The 22,352-nt window shown below is 37.9% G+C and overlaps 1 protein-coding gene across 4 annotated transcripts in view; it reads left to right on the top strand.

The window, feature by feature from the left end:
* The window catches only part of pebp4 (phosphatidylethanolamine binding protein 4), a 123,029-nt gene extending 101,690 nt beyond the window's left edge, over positions 1 to 21,339 (top strand). For 2 of the 4 annotated variants that reach the window (XM_079896237.1, XM_079896234.1), the window contains 3 exons: positions 2,571 to 2,616; positions 4,139 to 4,255; positions 20,959 to 21,339. In XM_079896237.1, coding sequence (XP_079752363.1) covers positions 2,571 to 2,616; positions 4,139 to 4,255; positions 20,959 to 21,050 — 255 coding nt within the window. In that variant the 3' untranslated portion in view covers positions 21,051 to 21,339. Of the gene's footprint in view, positions 1 to 2,570; positions 2,617 to 4,138; positions 4,256 to 18,473; positions 18,580 to 20,958 lie in introns of those variants that run through there. The other 2 variants (XM_079896235.1, XM_079896236.1) reach the window with 2 other exon arrangements.
* Positions 21,340 to 22,352: the final 1,013 nt, after the last annotated feature.

Genomic DNA, 22,352 nt, shown 5'->3' with positions numbered 1-22,352 from the left:
AAAATTAAACATTTCATAGGGCCGTATTATTGTTAAAAAATAATAAACGTAGTGTTATGAATTTAATTGATTAGACATGCATTTTGATTATCAAAATTTAATTAAACAATTAGAATCGAATTCAAAAATAATGAAATGGGAAAAATAATACTGAATAAAAAAAAAAACAGATTTCATATAGCGCTACAAATTTGTTAAAATTCAGAGAAAACGTGATTTCATTTTATTTCATTTAACCATTAAAACAGAATGTAAAAAAAATAACAAATAAAAAAATATTCAAATTACCCTATACATTTTTTTTTTTTAAGCTTATTTGCCCGAGCCCCCTTCGACTTTTAATAAATGGAAAGAGCCACCAGGATATTCATCAAATATTCTCCTTTTCTGTTTCTCTTAAGAAAAAGGTTTCATACATGTTTTTTAATGGCATGTGGGTGATTAAATGACAGAACATTCACCCTCTCAAGTCCTCGGAGCATCCATGTTTGTCATACTTCGCTGAACAAAAGGGCCCATCTAAGCTGTCAACAGTTGATGAAATTTGACAGTAGAGCTGATCTGAATTCCTCTAACAATAAACCCCAATACATTCACTCAAATTGTAAGCATTTGCAGTTACGCCTACATCGCCTCTCACAAGGAACGCTGGTCCTCAGGTGTAAATGTCATGAAAAATAGGTGTGACTCTTTCCCAGAGATCCCTCCACTCCACTGCCTAGAGGCTAAAGGGGGTCAGACACATTCTGGCTGCACAAAATCTCCAATTTCAGTCTCAAACATCCCCAGGGATCTCTCTTAGGTTGTAATGCTCTAAAATGCAACAGGTTTTTAATGATGATCGGCATCCTAAAATGGCTCTACGCGCTAGTATGCTGCCATCTGTGCGCAATATGCCCATCAGTTCACTGATGTTGAATATTTCTTTGCTTGTTGCAAAGTGTGAATATCACTCTCCCCAAAATACATCAGCACAAAGGAGCGTTGATTTTCTGCAATGGGGCGAGTGCGAATATCTCAACCAGACCAAGTGGGAAACCAAAAAAGAGCGTTTCACCCTCCCAGCACTGTTGACGGCCTGTTGCCATGACGACGGGGCTCTAGAACACGCAACTCTTCGGAATGTCTAAATAAAGCCGTCTCTTACTTTAAATGTAATTGTTGCAAATGAAGCAAAGCGGCTTCGTGAAACTAATTGTCTTTGACTGTCTCCGCACCGTGTCTCATTTCCAGAAGTTCACTGTGCAACATGTGTAAGGTGACATACAATTCATATTTGTGTGCAGATGTAGTTAGACCATAGCTCTGTCATCTTTATGTTTTCATGTTTGGCACTTTTTTTATGTTTGCATGATTAATCAGTGCATTTTATTCCAATGGGAAAAGAAGTATTCAAAAATATATTAACTTGCTCTGCTTATGAAAAGACCAAATTGTTTTAGTTTTAATTTACCCCTCCCCTCGAGTCGATTATAGATATAACTTAGTCCATCCTACATTTCGTCTAATTTTTCACTTGTAAAATGTAAAATGGAATGCTTTTCACGGTGACATGAAATCTTAATGAGTTTTGAATAAATAAGTATAACTTTAGGAATACATTTTTACACGGTTTTGACTCTTGAAGCACTTCAATTTTGTTTTTCTTTTGGTTGTTTTTGTACAAATGCAGAAAATAATATTGAATATTCCTACATTAATTACCATGTGTTTAGTGCTATACCCTATTTATTGGATCCTTAACCCACCTAAAGGTGATCAGGACAGTACCTCTATGGTCCTGTAGGGGGTGATGGAGAGTAGTGTGTTTCAATGGCAGGGTCTGCTTGATTGACAATAGCAGAGTGCTGACACTCTGACAAACCATGAAAGGCATTTATAAGTGGGGACTTCCCATTATAAATAGGTTTTGAGCACAAACTTTTTTTTTTTTTTTTTTCCACTACCGTATGTTTCTTCATCTTTTTTAAGTGCTTTATCTCACAGGGCTACTGTACGAAGCAAAGCACTCAAAACTACTGTAATCCACAGCTTCAGCACAGAGGAATCAGATCTATCAGCTAAATATTCCAGTGGGCTATTTACAGTGAAACTGTGCAGCATTAAATCTGCTTAAGGATATGGGTTTAAAACAGCAAATATAGGAGTGCCCTTTGGGGGAGGGAGAAAAAAAAAACCTCAACTCATAGAAAGCTCAGCGTGAATCTCTGTTCCTAGGCAACGAAAACTTAATATACAATTAATAATATGGGAATTTGCTATTCTGAAATCCAGTCACTCACTTAATTTGCCTGGGAATTGGCTTTGTCTCAGGATATTAAATATGGCAGGTCCCGCGCGGGGCCGACATCGACACATCTAAGCCTGGTTAGGTCAGGGTCCTGGAGGCTCCGAGCTGCAGTTAAGCTGTGGTTCTGTGGCCCTCGGGTGATGAATGAAGGAGGAAATCGCAACACGTCCCCAGGCTCGCATTGTTTTAATTCAGAAGCATAGAACACGAGACAATGGCGCATGTACAACAGTGTCTTTGTGCTTTAAGCACCCTCTTTCTCTCATGTGTCTTTCTGCAGGGGGAAGCGTTCAAGACGGGAGATGTCAGAGGCATCGAACTATCCGGTGAGAGTCGTCTACAAAAAAATCAAATAAAAATTGTTTTGAATATTACAATTGCACATTTGGAGTTAAACTAGCCTCTAATCCTAAATATTAAACTTGGGACCTTTTAGTCTTGAGTAGCCAGACCTTTGAATAAATGGCAAAATGTCAAGTCCACATTGCAGCTTATTCTGGCCAAGAACCGCCCACTCAGAAAAGAAGAGATCCTCTGACTGACATGCAAAGTGACAAAACAGAGTTTTTGTTTTTACAAACCAGTGAGGGGTGGGTTTAGCAAAATTAAATCATTTAACAATGATAGACTGACTAAATAAACATTTAGTTATAATTAAAACAATAGCTATTTTTTTCTAAGGCCTTGTTTACACCTGGTATTAAGATGCGTTTTGGTCGATCGGATAACAAGAGGATGAGGGAAACACATTCCCGTTACACCTGGTGTTTTAATCCGTCTCTTCTGTCCACTTTCAAACACTTCTGTCCTGATTTCTTCGAGGGGAGGGTCTATGGGTGCGTAAATGTATGCGTTTTCAGAACTTTCGATCTAATGGACAAAATAAGCTTGCGCAATTTGCATAATAACGCGACTGGAGACAATGGAAAAACACACAGAGAGCATCAGCTTTCATTTCTGCTCTGCAGCCGTAAGATCACGCCGAACACTGTGAGTGTGTGTTAGAAATCAGGAATGATGAGAGAACATTGTGCTTGGTTGCTGAACAAAAGTATTGATTTCTTAAAAAAAAAAAAACCTTTTGGACAGAAAGAAATTCTGATCACTAAACACATTTTACATTATTTTTCCAGTGTTTCTGCGCAACCTTTACACCTGGTATTAAGATGCGTTTTGGTCGATCGGATCACAAGTGGACGAGCCTAAATGCAGGAGTAAACGGGTCTAAAATACCACTTCCAGAGGTAGTTGAAAACTCATTCGACCGGATTGCTTTCCTAGTGTAAACGCTCATGTGGTCAAATGTGTTCGAACAGCCACAAAAGACCTCCTACTCTCCGCCTACTGACCTAATGCGTAAACATGGGAAGAGCTCTAGCCAGACGGTATTTAAACTTTGACGTCTGCTGACCCAAGTTTAGTTTGAAGACAGAAAACTTACCAAGCACAATGTTCTCTCACCAATCCTGATTTCTAACACACACTCACAGGGTTCGGCTGGTCTTGAGCAGAAACTAAAGCTGCTGCTCTGTATGTTAATTAAGTTAATGTTAACTAAGAGACGGATTAAAACACCAGTTGTAATGGGAATGTGTCTCCCTCGTCTACTTGTGATCCGATCGACCAAAACACTTCTGAATACCAGGTGTAAACAAGGCCTTAGGCTGGACGTACCCTAGTATCCACTCTAGCATGCTAGTGTCGAGTTTTGCATGGACAAGCACCGCTCTCATGTTCTTCAGAAAACGTTAAAGTCTAGTTTTCTGTTCTGAGCTGTAACATAAACCATTTGAAAACAGATTCTAGCTGGAGCTCTAAAACAGATGTGTGCTTGTTTTTCCTCATTAGCATACACCCGCCCCACTCCACCTCAAGGCACTGGGCTCCACCGCTACCAGTTCCTTGTGTTTGAGCAGCCTGAAGACCAGACCTTGTCCCTCAGCTCACAGGAGAAGAGCTCACTGGGTAATCACACAGACGCTGGAATGGGTTTAGCTTCAACACACTGTGTGTATGGGTTTTAAAGTGATAGTTCACCCAGAAATGAGGAGTATGGGATCATTTACTCACCCTCAAGTCAATCCAAACCTTCCTTTATATAATGCATGACGTTTATGGGTGATTTTTATGGTGTTTCTGTGGAGCTTGACAGCCCTAGGTCACCTTATGATTTAATTTCATGGAAACTAGCAGCATGAACATTGCGATACATTTCTGCTTTTGTGCTCCACTGAAGAAAAAAGGGTCATACTTTATATTAGGTGTCTTTAACTACTGTGTACATAGAAATAAAAAGGTACAGTGTATTTATTGTGTTCATGTGTTGCAAAACACTTTGCAAAAACCACTGCTGTTGAGGTGGGATATGGGTAAGGTTAGGACCGGTTTGGTGGTATAGGTTTAAGGGTGGGTTAAGGGGTAAGTCAAGGGTCAACAGTGTGAAATTACAGATGTCAATACAGACATGTACAATGCATGTACACAATAAGTGCATTATAAGTGCATGTAAACTAAAGTGGGACTGAAAAAAGTTAATATGGGTTTAGATTTTTGGGTGAACTATCCTTTCAATACACATAAGTTTAAATACACATCTAAAGCATACACACAAACACTTGCATACTGTGCGGCCACCTATTTTTGATTTTCCTGAAAATATCGGTCTTGCCATTCAGCATAACTTGTAATTAAAATCTCGACATGAAATGACAAATACCACAGAGCAAGACATTGACATTTCCCTCTAATTTATATTTTATGTAATTGCTCTGTAATTTAACATTTATATCTGAATGATTGATCGCATAAAAGAGGTGAATTGAAAAGTGCCAATAACACTGAAGACTAAATACACACACACTAATATATTCCTACTTGTTACATTTCTGCACATGACATGCTATTATTATTATATTGCTTTTCAAAATAAAAAATGCAATTCACACAATTACAGAGACTATGAACTGCTCCCATTACCGACATGATCCAATTATTCTTCTCTTGTTATATGGCTTATGATGACCACGGCTGTCCTGATAGCAGCAAACATCTTGGTACAAAAACAGCAAATTGCATTAAGTCGCATTTGTCATATTACACCATTCGTCACATTCAGCACTTGTACCAGTCACTACTTGAACTAGTTCTCTTTATTACTAATTATGTTTTTCCATTGGTCTCTGTACCTATTGAAAGGTTCTGTTGGTTTCAGCTGCATATGTGGCTTCCTGTACAGATGGCCTTATGAATTATAGGAAGTGTTTGATCTTTGAGAGCCAAGACAAGACAGTTTCCAAAGCTTATCAGACTTAAGTGAGCCAATTTAATAGCGGAAATGGAAATGCATTTGGTGTGTCTGCTTTGGGAACTGTGTATCAGTGTGTATCCAGCATCATACACCTGCCCTTCCACCGCTATAGGGCAGAACTATTTATTGGTGCATAAGCTACTATAGACCATATGCGCCAGAGAAACAAGTCTTCCGAATTTTGTCTTTGAACTTCCTTTTTTGCGGTAGCTCTGTGGCATCACTGTCGAAGAGTAATTAGCTGGTGAAGTGGTTTTACTTATTTTTGAGTAAGCGAACGTTATCATGAGCATTGTATTGTTTGAAGCGGATACATAACAAATGGCATAACAAATGGCAATAGACCGGGAAGGTTTTAAAACGAGGGGATCATTCATAAATTCGTAAGATCTTTCCTTCACGCTGTGGAAATACAAACCGGAAGACAGGACACAACGAGCGCGGCGCTGAAAAAGGGTGGAGCTACAAAAGGTCTATAATCTCAGTCAAAACATAACGTAATAAGTCTACCTGTGGATCTCTGACGTCACGTAACCAGATGTACTGCACCAAGTTTCAAGTGTCATTTGTCTATCTACACTGAAAGTGAAATTGCTGCACGGCATTACAATCAACCAATCATAAGATTTGCATTAAATATATATTTAATGGATAATTATGTGGAGTCGATTTTTAAACCAATGAGATTTGACAATGGGCGGGACTACCCAGCACAAAAAAATATAAGTAGAAACTAAACTATTGACAAAAATTCTGTTGCTTATAAAATATAAAACTTGAAAATTATACTGAATTAACGTTTACTGAATTAAGTCCAAGTATCTAGACAAAAACATACTTGAGTGAAAGTAAAAAAAAGTTGTACTTAAGTATTAAAAAGAGTAAAAGTAACCTAGCAAAAATAAAAGCAGTCTTTGTTTCTATGCAAAGTGAATGAACTAAAGTGTTTGGTCGCACTTTATATTAGGTGGTCTTAATTACTATGTACTTAACCATGTGATACATACATGCAGACTCAGTAGTAAAATTTTACATTTTCCAGAACAACATGTATTTAAACAGTAAATTCATAGATATTTAATGTTAGTATGTGGAGGGATTTTGACTGATTCAGAAGGTTTTATTCATGTTTTCAGTAAAAAGTGCTATATTTTTCTTTAAAAATACAATTAAGTAAAAGAACAAATATTCAGTTGAATTTTGCCTTTGAGTAAAGTACAAAATTCACCAAAATAATACTTAAGTATAGTAATCAAATAAAATGAGTATTTTACACCCTTAATGACTTATCGATTGTTCTTATCGAGTCACTTATGGTTAAGATATGGTGTAATGGTTATAGGTTTTTTTTTTTTTTTTTGTCCAACTTTTACTTTCACTGCACAGAGAAAAGTCTGTTCCCCCGTGATTGGTTCTGTTAGAGGGAACAATTCGCTAATTAAGTTAAGGTGATTGTGAAGAAAACCAAAACAAAACAATGAAGACAAAGGCTTTTTTTCCCCTTCATTTTTCTTGGCTTGATTTATTGGAAGGAAAGTAGAAAGAACAGAAAATAATTTGTAAATTGAAATGGGCTTTGGAAATGTTGAGTTGAATTTGAACATGCTTTGCTCACATGAGCACCACAGCTACATGCTAACTGCCAGGCCATTTAGTTTGATGGCCGTTTGCCTTTATTAAACATAGTATCTCTAACGGGATCAGGACATGAGGCAGACTGGAACTCGTGCTAACATGACATTGATTTACATGGATTAAAAGCAGTGGCCTCTTTAAAATGTTGTTTTAATAAAATAAGAGTCAAATGAAGCATCACACTATTTGAAACTAAAACAGGAAAACAAATAATTAATGATTTTTGTCCAGCCCATGTTCTAATCCCGTCTGATTTGGCCAAAATATATATTGTTATCTTGATGCCTAATTTGATTTCCTAATCATTTTCTCATTAGTATTTTTCATTGGCTCTGATCAGGCCAAAATGATGTCATCAGCGGACCCCTCGAGTCATTTCCTGTATGTGTATTGTATTCTGATCAAATTGTTGCAACAGTCTCTTTATATCAGCCCTAAAAAGTGGAATTAGAAGATATTACAATCACTCTCCATGCATAATGCATACTAGCCATAATACTCCTCAGTTTTCCTGCTCAGCGGTCTTTGTTTTCATCTGCAATCTACCAGAGATAATTGATCCTTTTGTCTCATTGACTAGAAGGACATGATGTCAGATCTTTGCAGAAAATATGGGTCGTTCTAGTCCTGTGTGTGGTTGCTAGTGTGTTTTGGAAGGTTTTTTTTTTACTGGCTCAAGTCAAAAACGTAATTAAGTGAGAGATATTTTTGTATGTTTTCTGTCAATGTTTTATCATTTATCAGCTGGAAAATAATCGCTCTGAAAATGATTCCAGCGGTGTTGTGAAATCTGCTACTCTGTTAGATGTAGAACGATATATATTATAGCTATCATCCTTGGTGTGAACGGGCCTTAATTCTGATTGCTTAGAACAGAAATAGCACACCTCAACAAACAAACCGCACAATTTGAGGTATGTTCATGTTTCTAGCACAAATAATGCAGTACTAGTTTTGTGCCAACGTAACTGAAGTTATTATTAATAATATGCATGACCAATAGTAAACGAATATTCAGTTATGTTATTGATTTAAATGTTCTGTTATGTGGACTCTTATTTTGACATTCTGTTGTGTTTCCTTTAGTTCCTGTTTCCTGCTCTGTTTAGTTTTGGTTTTCTTTGGGTACTAATTATGCCCTTGTTTGTTTCTACGCATTAGGTGTGGTATGCGTTAGGTATCTCCAGCGTTCTCCTGTGTTTTGCTGTGTTTTGTTTACTGAAATAAAGACTATTTTTGACTCAGTTGGGTTATTTGACTTAGTAGAGAAAGTACACAGATACTTTTTTGTGATTTATAGGCATTTTATTTCATGTCATGTATTTATTAGTCTTGATTTCTCACAACTTGTGTGCTTTTTCTGGGTGAGTCAAAGTGAGCTGCGGCACTAATAGAGTCTGCACTTCGTGTAGTGCACAGAAGACCAACGGCCAAGGTCAAGAATTTCATTAAATAATACGTAAAATTTTGGTTTGTTTTTCACGAAATCCTTGGAATATATGACATGTGTTGCATGGGATCATTCTGTGATACTTTACCATCTTTTTTAAAAAAGCTTGATGCTTGATGCTATTCACTGCCATTATATGGACAAGCAAATTTTTTACAAAATTCTCCTTTTGTTGTCCATAAAAGGAATAAGGACATACTACATTAGAACAACACCAGGGTGAGTAAATTATGACTTAAAGGGTTAGTTAACCCATAATTTACTCACCCTCAAGCCATCCTAGGTGTATATGACTTTCTTCTATCAGCCACACAATCAGAGTTATATTAAAAAAAATATCCTGGCTCTTCCCAGTTTTATAATGGGAGTGAATGGTAACTTGGATTTTGAAGCCCAAAAAGTGTATCTATCCATCCATCATAAAAGTAATCCAGGGGTTAATAAAGGCCTTCTGAAGTGAAGTGATGTGTTTTTGTAAGAAAAATATCCATATTTAAAACTTTATAAACTATAATCCCTAACCCTTTAATTTTCATTTTAGGGTAAAGCATTTCTTTAATACAGAGCGTTTCTGCGCCCATGTAGCGGTCTCTCAACTACAAACGTGCGTTTCATTTGCGTGTGGCCTGTAACCGGTACCCATCTTTCATGTTCTGCTGACATTGATTGACTAATTGATCTAATTGGAGGGCTTGGAGCATTTGACTGTGGGTGTGGAGACATCTAATGATCATTTTCCACTTCCCCGACTCTTCTCTCGACACACAGCGCTCTAATGGTGATACTCCATTTCCCCTGATGCTGAGCTCAACTCAATTTCAGTCTCAGCTTTGATCTTCAAGCGTACAGGGAGAGGTGCCGTACAGACTTCAGGGCCGGGCTTGTGTGTGTGTGTGTGTGTGTGTGTGTGTGTGTGTGTGTGTGTGTGTGGGTGGGTAGAAAGAAAAATGTGGGTCACGGAAAGGACAGTGACAGCTGGTTGTTACACAATTGGCATTGGATGGCATGCGGGCGGCAGTGGGCATGAGAAAAGTGTGTTGGTGGGGAATCCCCACGCCTCCTCTGTGTCCCGTATTCTTCTCAATGGCCGTTTCGGTGCCAGGGGTTTCACAGGCCACGGGTCAAGCCAAGCGGAGGTGGCAAATGGGCACGTAGTGCCCGGCGTCCTCGAGCTGCCAGCTGGCACGACGGCGTCTGTTCACACGCTGGCCTTCAGACTCAAACACAGGGCGTACAACCCACTACTTTGTACTCTCCCTAAACACCCTCCCACCCACACTCACGCTGCCCACACACACACACACACGCTGCCGGTGGAGTTGTCTCAGAGAGAGGGATATTTTTACTGTCTCTCTCATCGTTGAGTGTGTGGGAGCCCTTCTTTCATTTAGATGCTTTACCTGTGTGACATGAGTTGTGAATTGAAAGATCATGAACTTGTGAACTTTTTATTAAAGTATGTGATGCTGTTTTAGAATGGCACACAGCTATTCATGGCATTATACATTTACTAACTGTACATAACAAAACAACTACAAAAAACGAATAGAAAAACAACCAAAAACAATTGATGTGCCATGATTGTAAACTGACATTGATACAAAATAATGTCATGTATATATTTTCATATCTATCATATTTCAACTTCCCTTGTTCAAAACTCAGAGTGCTGCTAAACTAAAAGTTATGACTGCTGCATATTTACACTTAAATCGATACTGGTCTGCGCTTCGCTACAACATAAAATCATCTGCTCCGTGCTGTCAAGTGGGTCACACAGCTTTGACACACAGATTGTGATAGTTACAGCTAAATAAAATCAGTGGTGTGCCAAAGAAGTAGGCTGATGGGTAATGTGGGTGCAGATGTGAGATAACCTACATCAATATTTCTGAAAAAAATCAGCTAATATTTCTCTGGCGAACCCATGTCTATAGAGAAGAAAGCCCTTTAGGCCCTTCCCAGTGCGATTTGTGTCAAAGCATTCCTTAAGGTCCTTGCACATTTTCATATGCGTCTTTTCGTATTCGCCATCCTAAAAAATTCGTCACGCACAGAAACCTTGCACACTGAGTCTGATGCATATTAAACAATCCGTTGCGGGAAAAAAATCACAAAACAATACAAAACGGAGTCTTCAAGCAGTGAGGATGATTTTGTTGTCCTCTCTCTCTTCTTAAAAAGAGAAAAAGAAAGAGGAAATATTGGGTCTGTCCAATCCTTAGATTGCATAGAGAGGAAGTAGAGTTCCACTTTATCAAGGAGCTGCGGGATTATCCCGAACGATTCAAAGTTTACTTCAGGATTACAGTGGCTCAGTTTGATGCTTTGTTAGCCACATATTAAAAAGAAGACCTCCAATTTCCATTAACCAATTGATCCTAATCAGTTCTGGATTTTGGCGTTTGCTTGTTGACTCTGAATTGTCAAAACACGTCTCAAAATGCTTGCTACGGATGCGAAAAACACAGAAAATTGAACCCGATCCGAATTTTTTATGACGAATGAAAGTTTTGGAGGCAGTGTGTACTACAGACACAACGTGAGATCGTATTTATTTTTTAATGTGCGAAAATGTCGGATTCAGTGTGCAAGGACCTTTGGTCCGGGTGTTGGATGAGAGAGATTATTTATAATAAACACTTTAAGAATCCGTCCAGCAGCGGAGGATTATTATGCTGTTGCACGAAACTGTGGAAGATCACATGTTGATCTTTGGTTGACCAATCAGCAGAAAGGTGCGTTTCATGCCCGCCCACGTGTGAAAATCGAATATTAAAGCCGTTTATCCATTTTCTACCCCTCAACCTAAAAATGTCAAATCAAGCCGAATTCTTTTTATGTAATTTTTTTGAATAAATGAGCTGTTTTCTAATTTTTCAAGCGCGAAACGCAAGTAACTTTGTGGGCGGATCTCGCAAATCTAAAATGGGTTGGTCTGAAGTAGCTTCATTACTCATAGGTGTGGTTTGGGCGTAACGTGAAATAAACCAATCAGAGCGTCATCTCACATTCCCTTTAAGAGCAGGCGCGCTTGTTCCATGGTGGAAAACCACCAGGAGCGGTTCACAGTCGAGGAGACCGACGTTTTCATCAGGGCCGTAAAACACAGAAAAGTGACACTGTATGGGGATGGAGAAACCCACCCAAATTAGCTTCGGTTAAACAGGCGTATAAAAATTTGGGTAAATGTGTAAGCTAGATTTATGCCTATTTTTTCACATCTTCATTGACACAACAATGATTTCCCTCGTGTGGTAATATTGTTCCTTGTAATTATGTATGGTTTGCAAAAATGGGAACTACTGCGTCTGTGTAGATGAGAGAAGCAAAGTGTATGCGCGTTCTGCACACGCTTCATAACATCATGCGCCCTTAAAATAGCATCTGAATAACGCACCACTGACTTTAGACTAGGTTTTTCCTGGTCAGTGGCGGAATTGTTTTCTGAAACTGCAAAATAGCACCAGGGAGCGTTTGCGCCAGAACACGCCTCCTCTTTATGTTGAACCGTCCCCGGGGATCGCAAGTTCATTCCCTAATTTACCGACGTGCGTCTGTGGAGGGAAAAGTCCGCTGTGCGTCGGGTGCAAAATAGGAACGATACATGCGTCGGTGTACAAAGTCAATTGCGCTGGGTGCAAGATAGGACCCTAAATGTGTTTATACTTTATGAACTCTGTATCTTTGCACTCCATCAGTGAGGTTATACTGCCAACCACAGCTACAGCTGAGCCGTCATCGCATAAGACAATGAGAGTGGAATGAAAGTCAAGAGCGGCAACAGTGCTGGTGTTTGAAGTGTGAGTACTTCAAAAGAATGAAATCAGTCCAGCATCTCAGAGTCAGCACTTCTCTGCTCGACACTGTTAGTTCAGAGATCATGGCCTACTCACACTGACTCATATTTGTTGAGAAAGGAGGACTGGGAGAGTGATAACATAGCTGTGGAAGGGGAAAAGTGAAAAGACATTCATATTTCACCATCTGTGTTAAAGTAACTTTGTGTCTTACTCATTAGTTGACACAAAATCATGCAGCGTGGGCGAGAATGTTACTATTAAAAGTAATGTGTTACATTCCGTTACTGCAGAACGCCTAATATGTACTGTACACTACCGTTTGGGGTTTCGGGATCAATATTATTTTATTCAACAAGCATGCATTAAATTGCTCAAACATGACAGTAAAGACATTTATAATATTAAAAATCAATTTCAAATAAATGCTGTTCTTTTGAACTTTCTAATCAAAGAATCCTGAAAATAGAAATGCATCATGGTTTTGGAACATTGCTAATAATAAAGAAATGTTTTTTGAGCATCAAATAATCATATTAGATTTCTGAAGGATCATGTGACACTGAAGACTGGAGTAATAATGCTGAAAATTCAGCTTTGATCACAGGAATAAATTACATTTTACTATATATTCACATAGAAAAGAGTTATTTTAAATTGTAATAATATTTCACAATATTACTGCTTTTACTGTATTTTTGATACAATAAATGCAGCCTTGGATTTAAAAAAATACTTATTGTCGCCAAACCTTTGAACAATATTGTATTACATTTACGTATTATATTAATATTATATTTTATAATTTCACTCAGCTTGTAGAATGAACATAATTTGGTTTGTTACCGTTACATACATTTTATTTAATCAGAATGCACAATTACTTTTAAATGGCATTCGGTGGATAAACAGGCCACATGAAGGAAGCCGAGGAATACTTTCTTCTCCGCTCCACCTCCAGTTAAGTGCAGATGGATGTGTTTGATGTGTGCGCACTACCTAGTGAACCATCAAGTTTTGATGTATAAAAGTGCAATTCTTTCCTAGAAATCCCCTGGAAATGAGGCATGTGACTGTAAAAGGTCTGGGCTAATTAAGTATCGTTTTCCTCCAAGACATTGTTCAGTTCTGCATGATGACACATGCACTTTCACCGAGACTCCTGCCATGCGCTCGAAGTCCACTTCAGCAGAAATGTGTGAGCTCAGCACTGGTTACTGGGATGTAATTGAAACCATTAGCAGCACTGCTGTGTAGTAATGGACCCACACAAGTCTTCCTCCCACTAACTGATTCAGTCATTAATCAAACACTCCTTGACCGGCTTCACCGTACAGTCCAATAGCACCTGCAACGGCACACTGGACCCCTGCTGTGGGTTTCCCGCTCTCGATTCGCATTCATTTGGTGAAAATAAAGCAAGATGTTGGAAAGTTGCATTAGCCCCTGCTGGTGGATGCTGTAACTGCACCGGAAAGCATCTTTCGCCTTGGACACGCCTTGGACAGGTGTCCTGATTTTGCAGAGTTAGATGCGTTCCCGGGTCAACATATTTTGTTAGTCCTGGAAAAACATTCCGAAAATGTAGGCCCTACCCCAAAACCTAACCATACCCATACGTTATCCCTAAAATCATAGGGAAATGATAGGTGAATAACACTGATGTTGAAGCACCTAACACTGGTTGTAAGCTTAAACCTGACATAAACTGTAAGCTTGTCCCTCAAATCTGATTGGTTAATTGGAATTAACATGCAGGAACATGTTGGTCTTGATGAAATCTGGTTCTTGGACAGCCATTCAAAAATGGCTCCTCCAGAGTCACAAATACCTATTTAAATGTATTATTAAACTGTTAGTGTTACAAAGGTTTTAGGTTCTAGAAGCCTTGACTAATATTATAATTGGTCTCATTAATAAAATGCTACAAGTTTATAGCCCCTTTCATTTGACAGCCTTTCTTCTATTGAGACTGATGAAAACTGAGAATGAGAGTCAGCAATGCTGGAGTGAATTCATTTTTAACAAATCTCTGTATACATTAGCATTAGCTCTGTATACATTAGCAAGAACTCCTGAATATTTTCTCACAAACACACACACACACAGAGACAGACAGACACCTCCTGCAAGCATGTCAGTATTACAGGCTTCAGGCAGGGTGATGCCCACATCACATATAGCAGAATATACCAGTCTTTACCAGTCACACACACACACACACACACACACACACACACACACACACAATATTAAGCAATAATGTTAAAGGAGTCTTGCTAAATTGTCACAGCTAAAGGACGTTTTAGATCCGACACTACCGTTCATATGTTTGGGGTCAGTATGATTTATTACTTTTTAAATTGATCAAAGGTGACAATAAATCCATCCATGGGAATAAATTACATTTTGAAATATGTTAATATTAATGTGACGTCTTTCAAAAATATATTACTATAAATTTTCAACACTATGTACCGTTCAATAAACTTTTGAACAGTAGTGTATTGAGTGTCTTGTTTCTTAAAAAAAAAAAAAAAAAAAAAAATATATATATATATATATATATATATATATATATATATATATATATATATATATATATATATATATATAAGATATAAGAATATTGTGAATATTGTGATATAGTCCCTGAACTCAACTTAAAATCTGGTCTCAAGGTTTCTGAGCAGTGATAACAGCAGAGTAAGTGATTTGCATTATCAGCTGATATTATATTGTTTATTTTAGCACTTCTGAAATCCTATTCAATCAGAATTCAGGACTAAATAATTTACATTATTGCACACTATTCAGCCACTAAATGTTAAAAAGCCTGGCCAATGTAAGAGCCGTGGCCTGGTGAGCAGTTCGGTTTACGTCACCAACTACAACATCTTTATTGATCCTGGAACCAACAACCAAGTTCACAGTTTATGTCAAGTTTAGGCTTTCAGTTAGGGTTAGGTGCTCCTACATCAGTGTTATTCACCTGTCATTTCATTTTGATTTGAGGGATAAATTATGGCTAGGGTTAGGGATAGGGACTATGTTTTCAGACAGGAATGTTGTTCCAGGATCAGCAAAATATATTGTCTTACTTCGACCTTCCATCAGCCCATTAGCTCTCTATTCATTTTCTCCATTGTTTGCCAATAAAAAGTGACTTTAATTTGTTACATTAATATATTAATTCTCACCAGTTCCATTGTCAAGCGCGTACTGCATGTACGCCTCACGAAAAGTGCTCTTTCAAGCAACAAAGCCATCTTACCGCATAAAGACTTGGTTTCCTGTATTGCACAAATCAAAAGACAGACAAGAAAGGGTGGAGTCGAGCAGAGGAAGAAAGTGCCGCATCACTCCCCACTTCCTATCTCCGTTTTCCATGAGTCGACAGACTGAGGAGTGGAAAGAGACCGAATTAACCCAAACACACAGAGACGCACTATTTTTAGAGGCGTTTGTAAATCACTCCGCCCCCTTGACTCCATGATGACATCGCATCGAGAGCTGTTACCAGTACCAGCGGAGGATCAAACTGATGGGCTATTTCCCTAGTTAACCACAGCTTACATCGGGGCTTCCCCGCCGGCCTATTTCTGAGTCCTGAATAAACTGTGAGCTGGATACACTGAAGGATGCCTGGGCTTTTATAAACAGATCAAGAAAACACTTGCCTCCTCGCTGGATTGAACTGATGTCACGTTGTCGTAATGCAGACATAGTTGAGTTGTGACTCATTGCTTTTGTGATTCAGTTCGGTTGCGGGAGATCCGTGCTCCTCATCAAGATGTCTGTATTAGTGCCGTTTGCCGGCACACTATTGCTCATACTTAGGGATAGTATAAACTCATCCCACATATTTTTGTCCTGCAGACATCAATGTTACATTAAAGCAGCTGTCTTGCTGTCGAGCTATTTCTATTCTAACCGATCAGACCATAAAACAGGTCTTTGGGTTAGTGGCACGTCACGTGCAGCATCGACTGACCTGAGAAACCTTCTCCTGGTTCCGTCCATGCCAGTCATACGTGAGTGAATCATTCTTTTGAGGCCGGTTCTATATTTTCAATGAATCTGCAAAGATGTCTGAATCGATTCGTATTTGTTCTTGCCGCTCTCTCACTGAATCTTCTGAAGCGGTTTCTCAGTCAGTGGAACAGACACCATTTCATTGCTTTGTGTCATGTTTTAAAGCATGTAAAGCGTGTCTAGAGACACCTTTATTCTTCTCTCATCGATGGTTTGGTGTGAAGAGTCTCAAATGTGTAATAGTTACATGAATGCAAAATGGTGGTTACACTTTAGTTTAGGGTCAAATTCTCACTATTAACTAGTTGCTTATTAGCATGCATATTACTAGGATATTGGCGGTTTATTAATACTCATAAAACACATATTAATGTCTTATTCTGCATGATCATATTCTACATCCCTTAATCCACCTAAACTTAAAAACTACCTGACTAACTATTAATAAACAGTAATTAGGAGTTTACTGAGGCTGAATATGTGTTCCCCAAACTAAAGTGTGTCCAAAAAATCTATTTTACCATAGAAAATACAGTAGTAACATTTTAGATTTTATGGATTGAATTTAAATTTACAATAAAAAGCGTATTTAATGAACTGATATTATGTTAATATACCAGCCTTTTTTGTATCTTTACAATACACTGACAACCACCAAAACACACAGGAAGTGAAGAGAAAGTGATAAAAGTTCATCACAAGTGGTTTTTCCACACGCTGAGGGAAATATTAATATCAGGTGCACAGTGTCATACACACAAATACAAAACACCAAAAGAATGCAATCTAGCAACATAAGATGTAACATAAAACCCTAATGTACATAACTGATAAGAACAATCTAATAAGAAACATAAGTGAAAAAACATCAAATTTGAAGCATCACACAGGTGACAGGGAGATCTGAGAATGTCAATTTCAAAAACTGTAAATTTAACAGTATTTTACTGTAGAATGACATGACATTTCCCATTCGATTTGTTACAGTTTTTCACTGTATAGAGTAAAGGGCACTTACCATTAACTAATTAACTGTTTGTTATTGTAGCATTTTACAGTAGTTTACTGTTAAAATTGTGATCATTTTATAGTGAAAATTTAAACTCCTCTCAGAGTTGAAATGTGAACATGAAAACAACATTTGTGCAAACCCTCAGATTAAAAAATCCTGCAGGTGCTCCTCACATGAGGTGTGTGTGTGTGTGATAGATGCCCTGACTGTAGTGGGGTCAGACAGGGATCATGATCTGCAGAGGCGGAACATTATCTCCTCATGTTCTCAGGTTCAGAGGCCTAAAAGGTCACATGGCCTCATAATGCTGGGTCACTTTACTCCATTTCTAACACTCAATTAGAGAGAACCTAACATCTTCACACACACCACACAACGAGTCATATGCACACTTGATTTTCACTCACACACACACACACACACACACACACACACCTCTATCTCACAATCAGCACTTTATATCACTTTCACCTAGTTATGCAAAAATCTTCACTGAACAAAATCTTAACTTTTGGATATCTCACCCAAAAAAATGTAATTCTCTCATTCCAAACGTATGACTTTTCTTTGTTGAGTAGAACACAAAAGAAGATATTTTGAAGAATGATTCAACTGTTTTTGTCCATATAATGAAAGTCAGTGGGGTCCAAAAAATATGACATGATTTGATATGATTTTCAATATATCTTCTTTTGTGTTCTGCAGAAACAGGACGGTTATACAGGTTTGGAACTACATGAAGGCGAAATATGAATAAAGTACACACTGTTGCGGAAATGATATACTTAAGCACAACTATTTTCTTTGGTTAAAGATGGTTTAATATGGTTAAAGTGTACTGTCAGGTATTTATGATAAACTCAAATATACTTTAATGTCATTTTTATTGAAACATGTGTCTGAAGGCTCACTAAAATGAAAACTTTAAATTTGCCATTGGTCAGCAAGGTGCAGGCAGATGATGAAGAAGCAGAAGATGATGATTCAAGACAACAGACACAACTAACACAGATGCTAACATGAACGAGACCGGACACACACTGAGTGAAGGTGACGAACTTAAACACACGTGCTGATGAACTTAATGACAAACTACCGTGATGAATGAAAGAACAAGGGAAACGTGACTGAAGAGAAACAAACTAAAAGTCCATGAAAGTGAAACTAACTGAACATAAACGTGACACCATTATTACAAAGTACACTTAAGTGGCCTATTTCATTCATATTAGACTTTTAACCCTGGGGTGCTGGTCATGTTTCAGTCATGTTTTACTGAAAATGATTTAAGGTATTTTTTTTTATTTTTTTTTACTTCATCAGAATGCCTGGTGTGAAACTCGGTAAAGGTTTTGGCACTTGCAGTGTGAACACACACACACATTTATGCGAAAAGGTAAAAACAATTGTCTAGGAAAAGAATAGTCGCACTTTTATTAGGAAATGAATGGGAGACTAATTTCATCTAGTGGAAGCGTTTGGTACTCCGCCCAAACATATTCTTACTGTTGTTTAGATTTATGGTAAATTTAGAGTAAATTTCATATAATATTTTAAAATAGTATTTTTGTGCATTTTTCATTTTTCATTTTTTAGTTTCACTTTTGTAACTTTTTTCAGCAACAATCTGTCTCTACAAAGAACCGAAACTGAAGTCTGTGCGCTAAAGCATTCAAGATTTAGGTCACTTTTTGAAATTAACTAGATTCGGTACAATCAAGTGCACTTCTTTTTCACAAGGGTAAATGGGGATCATTTTGGGTGAACTCTCCCTTTAAGTGTGTAGTATCCAATTTTGTGGGTCTCAAGTTTAATTCCTAGGGTACTTGCTGAAGTCTACATACCTTGAAATTGCTTTGGATTCAAGCATGTGGAAAAATGCATGTCGACTGGTACACCGGTTGTTCATAGACAGTGTCTGGTGAGCCATAAAGTGGCCACAACCAGCGGGGGAAGCGACTATGACATTTTCCTTTAAAATCACACTTGCATACTCTCACACCCACTTGCATTCAAACATACAAACAAGTGTACACACACTCACATTGATGTTTCCAGGATGTGGTGCTCTGCTGTGTGCATGGACGGGGTTTCCCTTCTCACCACGACTGCATTTCCGCCAGTGCACGCTGATAGAGGAAGAAATGTAGATATTAAACGGTATTGTGGCTGATCTGCTTTTGTTCTACAATTGACTTTTAATTGGCTGGAGGCTCAAAGTACATTATTTATTGAATAAATCTCATAGACTTCATCTAGTTTTACAAAGATATCACCCGTTGCAATTCGCTTGATATTAACCAAACAGCAATTAAAGATCCTCCAAATTCAGAACTTTACATTTGTCAGTCTTGGACGCAGTTTGTTGGCGCTTTATTCCAAATTGTGATTTCACATTTGCTTTTAGGAATGTGATTATTGCCGGATTTGGAGAAGTGATATTGTCATAGCAGCCGGAGTTACGTCTGGTATTTATCTGGTTGTCCTGCCAAAACGCTCTCTCTCATGTTGCCACCTCCAGCACTGTGACAGGCTGTGTGTTTTATTTCGAGATGAGACGCTCGCAGTGATTCACAGCCCACCAAGGCCCTGAGACACGTGCGCCATTACAAGATTCTCCATTAAACACGTTCATTTACCATTTGTAACAACTACATTGAAATGTTTAGCCCGAGTGGCTCAGTCGCTGAGAACCTGTGATAAGTGCAGACAGGAATCAACTGACATTGTGTGGAATTTGGATTATTGTGACAAAAGGTCAGGCATCAGTATAAAGGCCATTATAGTGCCAAACACTTTTCTCTATGATGGTTCTTTATTTATAAATATGTATTTATTTATTTATATATAGGAAATATGAAACAAATAAAAAGTAATAACAAAAAATAACAATAATAATGTCTTGATTGATTGATTTATGTACAGCAAAAAGGAAACTGATAAAAAACAATAGCAATAACAACAAAAAATGTATTGATTTATTTATGTGCAGCAAAAAAGAAACAAAAAACAATAATAATAATAATTGTATTGATTTATGTACAGTAAAGAAAATAATGACAATAATAATAATAATGTGTTATTGATTTATGTACAGCAATAAAGACTTAAAAACAGTAGTGATAATAATAGTACAATAAATGTTTTATTGATTTATGTACAGCAGCAATAATAACAAACATTTTATTTTTATTTTATTTACATAAACTAATTATGAAATACATTTTAGGAAACTTTTTTTTTTTTTTTTTTTTTTATCATGTGGCACATTTATGTGAAAGAAAGACATGAAATAATTTGCATCTTTCTATTCCTGTGTTCATTTTCTTATTGAAACAGGATGTTGGAGTGGGTCGTGTAGAAACGTTTGTCATGCAGACTTTACAGTCATGATCAAGAGCAATGAGAGGTTTCCCTGCTGTTTTCTAGGTAACTGGGATCCGCAGGCATTCGTTCAGAGGTTTGGTCTGGCTGGCCCAGTGGCTTCACTTCAGTTCCTCACCCAAAACCACAAGGACTAAAGAAACCCTCCAACCTGCAACTGAACTTTGACCTCTGGACTACACTCTATGCCTAGTTCTGATATTATATCCCATAATACCACATTGCACATCAGTGTTTAGGATAATATTTAACTGATAAAAGACAACACTGTGTTGTTTCCTCATGTTTGAATTGAAACTTGTAGAAATGTGTTTTGAAGTGATATCACAGAACTTTGAATAAAAGCCATATTTATATTTCAAGATTCTGAATGTGAGCAGCATGTCTATGAAATGTTGTGCATATTAATGGAAATGAAATCGACTATCCCACAAAGTGTGTTTTGAGAACGTCTCTCACTCTCTAGTTCGGTTCCAAAACCTAGTGTGCTGCCTCGCTGCCAGCCGACTGCTTAGGGAACCGCCTTCTAAGACATCGTAACAACGGAAGTTGTCTAAACTGGCTCCACATAGCAGAAAATATGCAGGCATTGTATCCTTAGGGGTGAAACAGCTTGTCACTGGGGCAATACCCTTAAAGGGATAGTTCACTTTGAAATTAAATTTTGGTATGTTTTAGCTTACCTCAAGGGCATCCAAGTTGTAGGTGTCTTTGTTTCCGCAGTAGTTTCAATTTTGATATTTTTAAGTCAAACCGTTCTTGTCTGTCAGTCATATAATGCAGGTCTGTGGTCACTGTCTCAAAGAGCATGCACAGAGAAGTCCAAATTAAACAATTCCCCATCGTAAGTACACATTGATGGCCTAAGACACGAAACAAGCGGTTTGTGTGAAAAAAAACGAACAGTATTTATATCGTTTTTACCTCTACACAACCACGTCCAAATGATCTGAGGGCGCGCGCGCTTCCTGGTGTGTGACGTGTTCTGGCTTAGTCTGCGCTAGCGCCGGAAAGTGTACAAGAGGTAAAAATGATATAAATACTGTTTGTTTTCTCACACAAACCGCTCGTTTCGTGTCTTAGGCCATCAGTGTGTACTTACGATGAGGAATTGTTTAATTTGGACTCTGTGCATGCTCTTTCAGATAGTGACCATAGACCTGCATTATACGACTGACAGACAAGAACGGTTTGACCTAAAAATATCAAAATTGAAACTACTGCGGAAACAAAGACACCTACATCTTGGATGCCCTTCAGGTAAGCTAAAACATACCAAAATTTAATTTCAAAGTGAACTATCCCTTTAAAGAGAAAACTGTGTACCTTATTTACACCTAAAAGTTGCATAGTAGAACATTAAAGCCATTGTGCTTTAAGCCAAAGTATGACATAGCCTTTCAAAGTCGACTCAAATTGCTAACGTGCAGGAAAACAAG

This window comes from Squalius cephalus (genome assembly GCF_949319135.1).
Source record: "Squalius cephalus genome assembly, chromosome: 16".
Lineage (NCBI taxonomy): Eukaryota > Metazoa > Chordata > Actinopteri > Cypriniformes > Leuciscidae > Squalius > Squalius cephalus.
This window is presented reverse-complemented; position numbering and strand designations above follow the sequence as displayed.